Source organism: Helobdella robusta (assembly GCF_000326865.2).
Source record: "Helobdella robusta unplaced genomic scaffold HELROscaffold_16, whole genome shotgun sequence".
Taxonomy (NCBI): Eukaryota; Metazoa; Annelida; class Clitellata; order Rhynchobdellida; family Glossiphoniidae; genus Helobdella; species Helobdella robusta.
The window spans coordinates 26,624-38,638 of record NW_008703893.1 but is presented as its reverse complement, the minus strand read 5'-3'; the positions used below and the strand labels follow the sequence as shown (position 1 = coordinate 38,638).

Sequence of the window (12,015 nt, the reverse complement as noted above, 5' to 3'; positions counted from 1 at the left end):
CCATAAAACGATCACAAAAAACAGCGTTCCTTGTTTCAGTATATTATTGCATTAGATAAGTAACCGGACGGTTCTCAAAATAGGGTTCATCTAAACAAATGGTCACATGATTAAATGATCAGATGGTCACATGATTAAATGATCAGATGGTCACATTATCACATGATCAAATGGTCACATGATCAAATGGCCACATAAGTTACTATCAATGTATATATCGATTTCTTACTATTTATTAAAGAATATTTTAAAGGTCTGAACTGAGCCTTTAATCTTTAAACAAAATTGTGAAAGTTCAAAGGGAGGGAATGGTATTGTGTTAGCTTTGACACGTGAGCACTACGTACGTACGCTAGAAAATTTGCATAGTAATATAATAAATTTGTTGGTTGAGATGTAATGTTTACATTTTGACAATCGCATGTGATAAAAACATCACGTGACGATAGCGTGCTTTAATCACGTGATTCCGTGTTGAAATTGTCACTCGATCAATTATTTTTTCCGGATTTGATTCAAAATTTTTTTCGTAGAAAAATCAAAGATTATGAAACAAGAAAGTGCGGTATACTTGCATGCCTGTAATACGACCAGCTATTCCATTCCAGCTACTATTAAATCATTTATTCAATTCAGTCTTTCATTTATTTATTTAATCATTCTTTCAATCATCTATTCATTCATTTTTACTTTTTCTAAGATCCGAAAATTTGCAAGCAAACAAACAAAAATAAAAAAAGCAAACAAACAAACGAACGAACGAACAAACGAACAAACGAACGAACAGATAAACGTTCACTAACAAGAACACAGCCATCGTAAAGACAGACGCGTCGATGGATGAACGGCTGGAACGACTGTATCCACACACAACTTATTGTCCAAATTACATACATTGTAAGAGAGGAGTACATTGTTCCACGTTCAAATGAGATTTTGTAACAAAAAAAATAATCAAATAAATTTGAAAAATTATGAATAATTAATTAAATTAGTTAATCTCGTTTAATTAATAAAAATTAATAAATGTGTTAATAATGTAATGTGGTGATAATATATTATAATAATATAAACAATTATTTGCTATCTGATGATAATTTGATCAAGGACTTATGTAGTTTTTTCAAAGATTAGTTACTTTGAAAAAATGGGTTCAATGTTACTACATTTCAAAGAATTATTTTTTAAATATTCAAAAATTAAAAATTATTAAAAACTTAAAAGAAAAAAATCAGACAGGAATGTTAGAAAATTTATCAGACCTCACATTGAATAAATATTAAACTACGTAATCCCTTTGAGACAGTTTTCAAATAGATGTTACAAATGGTAAAATTAATTGCATAGAGAGAGAACAAGAAATAGTTTGCGATGTATTTTAAAATATTCATCAATATTTTCGTTCTATGGTACTGCTGCTACGTCATTCGTGGAATTCAACCAGGTTAGCAATTATGCTTAGCAATGAATAAATAAATAAATAAATTAATTAATTAATAATTATCATAACAATAATAATAATAATATTATTATAAATAAAATAAACGATATAACAATAAAAATTTTGTCATATATATTATCAGTAGTTGTAGTAGTAGTAGTAGTAGTAGTAGTAGTAGTAGTAGTAGTAGTAGTAGTAGTAGTAGTAGTAGTAGTAGTAGTAGTAGTAGTAGTAGTAGTGTTAATATTATTATTATTATTTGTAGTAGTAGAAGTTGTAGTTTGTTTAGTAATATTTTCACATAGAAATATAATTACTACAATTACTCTTAATTAAGCATTAATGCTGTAGTTATTAGAAAAAGCAGTTGTATTTGTTATTTGATGGTTGACAAATTTGATGCGAGTATTCGTAGAAGTGTGAATTTCTATTAATTATCTATTCTTTCATTTTTTAACCCATTCATTCACTAATTCATTAATTTTTTTATTCATTCAATTATTAGGTTTTTTCATTTGTTTTATTTCTCTATTTATTCATTTATTCATTTATTCATTTATTCATTTATTCATTTATTCATTTATTCATTTATTCATTTATTCATTCAAACTTTATTCCAATTACTCATTTTCCAATCCATTTCACAAAGTTAAGGAAAGGTGATATGAATGTTTGAAACCAAACAACGACTCACTGGAGTAAATTTTTTTTAAATGTAAGAAGTAAATTTCCGCCAATAATAAATACAATAAGACATTATGCACAATTACTTAATGACATAAAGAAGTTAGTTAATGTCATTCGAAACATGATGGCAACGACGATGATGACGACGACGATGACGATGATGATGAGGACAATGAAGATATTGATAGTTCTGTTAATGTGTTGGTGGTGCTAGCTTTGTTGAGATAGTCAGACCTTTTATTCACCCGAACGTCATACATACGTGCGTCTCCATCTTTAAAAATTTAAATAATCTTAATAGAAAATAGTACAACTAAAACCATTGCATCATACACACGCACACACGTGCACACGTAAGGGCACACACCAACACAGACACACACATACAAACACAGACACACATATACAAACGCAAACACAAACGTACAGACACGCCATCCATCCAGCCACTCATCACGTGTACAAAAAAGTACATCATGCAATGAAATGAAATAAAAAACAGTTCAATATTATTTAAGTGCATTTATTAAATTTCGTTGGAGACAGAGTTGCTGGCAGGGACCAACTTCTTCGCGAGAGAAATCTAACTGTTCGCTCACCTATGAGAATGTGCGCACGCGTGCGTGTATACTTTTGTACACGCACTCGTGTTTAATTTTGTGCGTGCATACATGTGTGCGTGTGTGGGTGCGTGTATGTGTGTAGTTAACGAGTGAATGAGTGCATCACTTCATGGAATTAGAAAGTAGGTATGAACGGAAAAAAAACTTAGGTGCTAATGGCATTAGAAATATCTAATGCCAATGATGACGTCTGAAATTATTATTAATAATAAAAAAATTAAAAATATTATCATAATCATAAAAAAGTAATAATTACAATAATAATAATATTAATAATAATAATAATAATAATAATATTAATAATAATAATTACTTCATAACTAGCGAGAGTGGAAAACTCTAACAAAATATATCAACTACACATGAAACACATAAAAAGTGACAGTCATCCCAGCAGCATTTAAATAATTGTCGTTTCCATTTTTCTTGACTAAAATCTCTTTCTTTTAATTTTCATAACGTAGCTCTGACATTCGCAGATCACTTAACACATCACTCCACACCTTTCATATCTAAGCTTCGTTCGTGCCACGAAGACTGTACTATCCACACCACACACACCACACCACACCACAACACACCACACCACACGCACCGCATGGCGTTTGATAGTTTTTCAGTTTTTGCCAGACAGTAACCGAACCAGACCTTAGCGCGATAACAACCCAAGACATGGCACTTCTACCAACTGAGTTAGCCGGTCAACCAAGCCAGCTCGACAACCGATGTAAAATTTGTCCAAAATAATGAAAAATAAATAATAATAAATATTATTATTGTCAAAATTATTATAATAATTTTTTTATTATTGTTTCACGATAATATAACTATAGACATTCCCTTTACAAATAAAAGATTTCATTTATTTGTCTATTCATCAATGTCAATTGTCAATAAGAAGCAGACGAATAAAAATTTTTGCACGTTTTCAAGTCAATATTTTTCTCTCCGTCGTTGAATATGCCAATACAATAAGAGCTCTAATGACACGTTATTACGTGACTGCTGACATGAACTGACCACCCTGACCTCGTCATCACCACTTGACGCTTACTCGCGCAATCGTCGACCGACTGCCAACAACATAATAATGATGAAATACTGCTGTGACGCTGCAGTGGCTGCGGTGGTATGTAACATCTTCATAGTCGTCATCGTCATCTGCAATGCGATCGTTATTGTTGACGTCATCGTTTATTATCCGATTATTATCCTTTTATCATTTTTGTCGTGGTGGAGTTGTTGTGTGTAGATCGTCATCGTCGTCATCCTCTTCATCTTTTTCTTCTTCTCCATCATCATCTTCGCCATCGTCTTCGTCATCATTCTCTTCTTCTCCATCATCATCATCGTCATCATCATCATCATCATCATTATCGTCGTCGTCGTTGTCGTCATCATCATCATCATGATCGCTGATGTTTGCCCGTCATCGTTATTAATCTGACCTTGACGATTTTCATTCTTGCTGACATCATCAATATTAATTAGATGCTCTATCGTTATCACTGTTGCTGACGTCATCGTTGTTATTATCGTCATTATCAGTCGACATCATCACTATCTCTATCATCAGCATCGTCGTCGTCGTCGCGAATGATAATTATTTTCAGTAGAGTTTTAACACGTTATGAAAAGGACTCAGTTGCCAATGTTAATCAACATCATCATTATAACTCTCTCGCTCATCATCTTCATCATCATCTTCATCATCATCTTCATCATCATCTTCATCATCATCTTCAACATCATCATCATCATAATCATCATCATCATCATCTTTATCATCATTATCATCAACATCGTTTTCATCATCAACATCGTCTTCATCTTCATTATCAACATTCTCATCATCATCATCTTCTTTTTCATCATCATCAACATCATCAACATCATCAACATCCTCCTCCTCATCATCATCATCATATTCATCATCCTCATCATCATCATCGTCGTCGTTATCATCGCCATGATAAGATTAAGAAAATCATATGGAAACTAATTTAAATGGATGAAAGCTTTTCTCAAATGAAGCAGTCAGCTTACAAATGAATTTTCCATTGGTACTCTTAGTGAGTGTATGTTTATATATGTATGTATATATATATATATATATATATATATATATATGTGTGTGTGTGTGTGTGTGTGTGTGGTGTGTGTGTGTGTGTGTGTGTTTCTGTGTGTGTGATTTGTGTGTGTGTGTGTGTGTGTGTGCGCAGTTGATATTGATTGATGAAGATGTAGGTGGGTGGTCGCAATACCAATTGATTGATGGTCAACCATACGCTTGTTTTTCTGCATTGCTTTGCACTACTCTACTATGTATATTTGTCCTGTATTAATGTAATGTATGTCTTCTGTATGCTTTTAATGTATTAATGTATTGTATGTTGTACGTTTAAATGTTTGTATTGTATTAATGTATTGTATGTTTAAATGTTTGTGGTGTATTATTGTATTTTATGTTAAGTTTCTGTTATTGCTCGCCTAGCTGTTTTAAACTCATGAAGTGCTTTTTTTTGTTGATCAATAAGCATATATAAATGCCAATGTATGTATAAATAAACACATACACATACACACACACATACACCATACATTACACACACACATACACACACACACCACACACATTCCACACACACACCACACACATACAATGATGATGTGGATGCAAAATACTATTATTACTATTTATTATTATTATTATAATTATTATTATTTAATTTTATAAACGCTTTTTAAATTATATCACCAAAATATCACCGAGTTAGCTCAGTTGGTAAAAGTGCCATGTCTTGCGCTAGTAGTACGCGATGGCCTGGTTCGAATGCTGTCTGTCCGAAACTCAAAGACCATCAGCAGGGTGATGATGCTGTGTTTCACAATGATGATGATGATATGGTGACCGTAATGATGATATGATGTCAATTAACGGTGGCGATAACAACGATGATGAAGATGACGATGATGGTGGGGTCAGGTCATGCTAATTAATAACAGTGATGTTCACGACGACGATGATGAGGATGTGGAAAAAGAAGAGGAAGATGACGATGAGAAGGAGGAAGAGGAAGAAGATGAGTGGGCAGCAGAGTGCGGTCATTAGATGTACCTTTATTGTCGGTTGTAGGTTTGAAGTCTGCTCATCCAACGTGCACTCGCAGAAACATTTGTTACCATGGTGATAACGATGATGATTATGATCCCGGTGGTGACGTGATGATCGTCATCTCGATAGTGATGGCGATGATGATGGTGATGATGATGCTAGAAATGATGACGACGATGATGATAGTGACAGTAATGTTGATGACAATTATGACGACTAATATGATGATATAGAAATTAACAATGATGACGATGACCTTGACGATGACGATGATGATGATGATGGTGACGATGGTAATGATGATGATGATGACGATGATGACGTGATGACGACGATGATGACGACGGAGGATGGGGTTGATGTTGATTTTGATGTTGATAAATTCGCCAGTGTTGTGCTATTGATCATGATAATGGTCCTGATAATGATGACGATGAAAGTGAAGTCTGCACCGATGATGATCGTGATGATGATGATGACGATGTTGATGATAGTGATGACGAAGATGATGATGAGGGGGAGGATAAAAATGACGACGATACGACGAGAGAAATGAAGATGACGAAAGTGATGCGAGAGAAATTGTTACATTTTTTAAAAAGAAAGTTTCATCGCTAGAACTCGGCAGTTTGACACTTCATGGCTCCGTAGTATTAAATATTTCGTGCATAAAAACCGGTTCGTGCGCATGTAAAATGGTTTTATGTCCTTGCCTGGCATGTTTCAACATTTTGAGAAAAAAAATTGTGTTTTTAGGTTGAAGTCTCGGAAGATTGTACTTAATCATATGCAAGGTTTTGTAAATCACCTTTCTGTTTTCTGCTTGTGTGTTTGTGCTGCAAGAATATGTAGCAGAATATTTTTTTTTCATATTATTGTCAAATCAATGCAGTTTTTGTGCCAATTTATTTAAACGTTATACATGTATGTCTATGTCTCTCTCTCTTTTTCTCTCTCTCTCTCTCTCTTTCTCTCTCGTCTCTTTCTATATAAAATGCTGTATCCTTTAATTCATTTTTTCACATTTATTTTCCATAATTACTCATATTCTCAATATTTATTTATAAATAAAATTCTCAACTGGCATCAAACGCTGTTGTCAGAAGCATGGAGGCATGGACGGAGCGCACTTGAAGCGGCAGACATAAATAGATGTAAGCACTTGATTTCGAAGGCTCCATGTAGACATTTGTATTTATGCGCCAATAATACGGCAATTATATCTGCAGTATTAATTTTAAAATTCAATTTTATCTCCATTTTTCATTGTTTGTTTTATCTTTATTTTCAGTGAGATTGAGTTTTGCTCGTTGCACTTGTTGTTAACAAAAATTTGTAACCAATCCTTTACGTTGGTGTTCTTTCTTGATATATTTAATTTATATTTTTAATTAAATTATTTCAAAGTTTTTGGCTGGCTGGTGAAGTTGTTTAACAAATTCTGGATGTGTGGTTGCATTAGTTGGTGTCATGTTGCCATTAGTTACTACAATGTCATCACTATTACAACGTCATCTTTAACACAATTTTTTACTCTTAATGGGCCAGTTCTTACAAGCGTGGAACGTTTTGCAAATCGTTCCTAACTTATTTCTTGGCGAATTTAAATCATGTGACGCAATCAAACCACGCTGTACACATACTCATACACATCACACGAAATAAACCACACAAACACACACACAAATCTACACCATACGACGCACATACACAGGACACGACGCACACACACACACGCACATTTGTATGCACGAGCAGCCACTGTATCACACGCACGGGACAAATGATGGTTTTCAAATTTTCCGCGGAGAACGTTTGAATGACGTCTCGACGGGTGGCAAACAAGAACGAACGAGGAACATGGCGTCCTTACCGTCTGAGCTAATTCTCCAACTGCGTTTGTTAAGTGGTGCTACTTGACAATGAGAACAAAATATCATTTCAAATCTTTGTTTGTATATCTGCGTGAAAAGTTGTTTACTTTTGGTCGTTTTTTTTTAACAAAAATTTCTTCCAAGTTGTGCAAATCTTACCAGGAGATGAAAAGATTTAAATAAAATGTTTTTTTATGCTCTAACAAAACCTGATTGCTATCGTTGAAAATAAAATTTTATTATTGATAATTTAAAAGTTTAGATAAATGATGAATGAATTTAATTAAAAAAATATAAACTATGTTTGTTTATATTTAAACGACAATGTTTTCTCATCTTAGCACAGCACATACATCTGTATCTGTAGTGGCAGTATTTCAACTTTTCAGACATTTCTATGTTGTTCTTACTCACGCGGACTGCCAAGCAAAGTTTATACAGCACAACCCTCCAGTGTGCCAACTTTCTGCTCTGCTGACTGCTAATCCACGTCAACTTCTTCCACGCACTTCCACATCTCAAGTCAATGCAGGCCGCCTGTGTCAGAGTTTGTTGTCGACTGGATTAGATTTGAAAAGTGGAAGTAAGTAGGGCAAAAGAGTGCAGAAATCTCTCGATGGATGAGACATTGTCGTTTGTTGTACACATCAAATTAATTCTAAAGTACAACTAATTCAAAAATCAAAATACTGCGATTCTAATATATATTACAAACAATTTAACTTTTATACGATAAGTAAAAACCCACACACAAACATACACATGCAATTCTACACGCAAGCATAATTACAAATACACACACAAACCCAAAAAAACACACACATTCACACATACACGTACACAAACACACACACGTACAAAGAGATGCACATGCTCAATAAACAAACACATAAGGATGTTCGTGGAAGAAGATGATGAATGCATTTAATGGAGTAATACATCACGTCACACACACCCAACAATGGTGTGTTCCTGGGAGGAGTGTTGCGCTGATTCGCTGTGTGTTGAGGGTGTGAAGTTTTGTGGTGTGTTGTACCATGAAATGTTTGTCTTGTTGTAGAGTGTTTTTTACACGCACTTCTTTTTCAATTATTCAAACCTACATTATCAACTTTAAATTTTTCTTTTATCTTTTTTCAACTTAGGCAAAATTTGTTGTCATTTTATAAATAATTCGCAAAAGTCAATAATTAGCGATTTGGTTTTCAAAAAAAGTTATTTTAAACTTATTAATTGTTTGAAAATCCACTTATCCATTTTTTCATTCGTTCATTCATCTATTTTTTCTCGTTTCTTCATTCATTCATTCGTTCGTTTGTTCTTTCGTACTTCAATTCTTTAATTCACCCATTTGATAAACCAATTTTATACTAATATAACAACTTTCTTTTCTATTACTCATATCTTTTATCGAACTCACTGACCTACTAACTCACTCACACACACATTCGCACACACTTAAGCACACACAAAAACATGCACACACACACACACACACACACACACACACACACACACACACACATACATTTGCCCAACGACACATCTTTTGACCTGGTTAAATTTTCAACTGGAGACAGACGAGATGTACTAGCAGCATTGAATGTGTGCAGCGGGAAGAAATTTATAGTGCACAAGTACTGTCACAATGATTAATTTTTTTTTTCAATTTATAATATTGTAAGAACATAATAAAAAATAAAAAAATTAAAAATTGTTGATAAACTTTTAAAAATCCCTAATTATTTTTTAATGATAGAACCAGATGAGTTATAAGCAATGACAAAGACATCTCTACATATTCTAAAAAAAACTCCACACGCTATAATATTAAGTGACAGCAACGCTCCACGGTCAACAACAACGACTAACATTTATAATAAAATGACAATCTGACTGCAAATTGGTTGAATGGTTGAAGATGCCCGGCCCTATGTTGTACTGCCTGGCTAAGCTCGAATGCCACGAGGTCCCTGCCTGCCTACCATGTTCAACGTGCGTGATGACGATAGCACATTCACACAAGTTCTGTGTTTGTCGATGATTCCTCTAAAAATTATTAATAATAATAATTACAATAATAATAATAACAAAAGTCTGAATTATTATTTTTATTATTGATTATTTATTATTAAACAATGGAATAGTTTGACATTAGTCTGATGACGACCTTCAATTCAGACGCTAATAACAGAGCTGGCTGGCTGACTGGCTGGCTGGCTGGCCATCTAGCGTCCAAATGATCCAACGACCGAATGACTGAGTGATTTTGTTCTGTTTCAAAATTTTGCTTGTGTGTCATCAACGTCACAGACGACTCCGCAAGCAAAAAACATGACGTCACTCAACGCTCATGCCGATCGATGTTTTTTTTGTTTTTGTTTCGGTTTTATACTTCTGCATATACTTCTGTTTGTATATCGTGTGTTTGTTTATTGTATGCTTGTTTATTGTATGCTTGTTCATTGTCTGTTTTTTTATTGAATGTTTGTTTATTGTATGTTTGTTTATTGTATATTTGTTTATTGTATGTTTGTTTTTTGTATATTTGTTTATTGTATGCTTGTTTATTGTATATTTGTTTATTGCATATATGTTTATTTTATGTTTGTTTATTGTATGTTTGTAAATTGATATGAGAAGATGACTCCAAGACTTGAAACTTTATTTATTTTCATTGAAATGCACTGACCTTTCGTTGTTAAGTTATGTGTATATATGTTGCATTGTTGTTGCTGTGTTGCTGTTGTGTAGTTACTGTGGTGTAACTGCGGTGTTGTTGTTGCTGTGTTGTAGCGGCCATGATGTTGTAGTGGAACTAAAATTCAGGAGGAAGCAAGCAAATAGAGGGAATGATGTTCCAGCCAGCCCCAAATGTTTCCATAACCGTCCTAACAGTGATGTTGTTGTCCGAGTGTTGTTTGAACGATGACTTACGATGTAGTAGCCTTTTTGTTGTTTCATTTTTTAATTTCGATATTATTTTTACCAAAGTTGATTTGCCATGCGTCTGTGGTGTTGTTGTCATGTTGTTGTTGTTGTTGTTGTTATAACGTTGTTGTTGTTGTAATGTTGTTGTTGGGATGTCGTCATATTTTGACGAGGCAGGTTTCAAATTTTTGGATTTTGTTGTAATCTTCAGATGTTGTTTAATGATGTTGAAAGTGCTATACTTAGAGTACTGTTATTTCTGTAGTTATTGTTGACGTTGTTGTTGTTGTTGTAGATGTTATTGATGTTGATACCGTTCTGCAGCAGCAATTTTTGTTGTTGGTGTTGCTGTTGTTGTCGTTACTACCGTAGTAGTAGTAGTAGTAGTAGCAACAGTAAAAGTAGTAATAGTAGTAGTAGTAGAAAAAGTTGTTGTGTTGTTGTTGCAATGATGAACAGTTATGATGTCGAGCCATGTGAAGTTTTTCTGCGTGAGGGATGTTTGGAGATTGTATTGTGTGTAGCAGCATTATTTTGTTGTTGTTGTTTTTTGTTGTTGTTGTTGCGTTGTTGTGTTGTCGTTATTGATGATATTGTTGATGTTGTGTTGCTGTAGTGTGGATGTATTGATGAGTAGCTTTGTTGTTGAATTAAAAAACTTTGTTTCGTTGTTATTTTTGTAATTATTATAAGTTATTTTCAATGTGTTGATGTGCTTGCATTTGTTTTTTGTTGTTGTTGTTGTTGTATGTTTATTGTTGTTGTTGCTGTATTAATGTTTCAGCTGTATTTGTTTTGATGCGTAGTTTGTGAGCAATATTTGGTTGCAAAGTTGGTTTTTGTTTACAAAGTTTCATTCTGCTTCGTTGTATCGTCATAACGTTATTGTTGTATTCATGTGTTGTTGGTAATATGTCGAAGCGTTCTAATTTATTCACTGCTATTGTTGATGTTACCCTTTTATTTTTTTATGTTGTTGTCGTATTGGTGCTATGTGTAGTTGTTGTATTGACGTCATGATATTGATGTAATGTTGTTATATTGTTGTTGTATTGTTGTCATGTTGTCGTAACGTGTTGTTGTGGTATTGTTGTTGTCATGTTGTTGTAATGTTACTGAGATTATGTTGTTGTTGTAATGTTATTGAGATCATGTTGTTGTTGTAATGTTCTTGAGATCATGTTGTTGTTGTAATGTAGCCATGTTATTGATGTAATGTATCGATGTCATGTTGTTGTTGTCGTTGTTGTTGTTGTTGTATTGATGATGTAGTACACGTCAGATTTTGTTACATGATGAACTGTCATATAGCATCCCATTTCCTTTTTAATCATTCTTCCGTAC

General features: G+C 33.6%; 1 protein-coding gene across 1 annotated transcript; it reads right to left on the bottom strand.

Annotated features, from left to right (window-relative positions):
* Positions 1-6,952: 6,952 nt before the first annotated feature.
* Positions 6,953-10,042, bottom strand: HELRODRAFT_169560 (hypothetical protein; the record flags this gene model as incomplete). Its single annotated transcript, XM_009015406.1, has 6 exons — positions 6,953-7,089; positions 8,094-8,299; positions 8,696-8,737; positions 9,295-9,380; positions 9,613-9,768; positions 9,950-10,042. The coding sequence occupies 6 exons, from the start codon at positions 10,040-10,042 to the stop codon at positions 6,953-6,955; spliced, it is 720 nt and encodes a 239-aa protein (XP_009013654.1).
* Between the last annotated feature and the right edge of the window lie 1,973 nt (positions 10,043-12,015).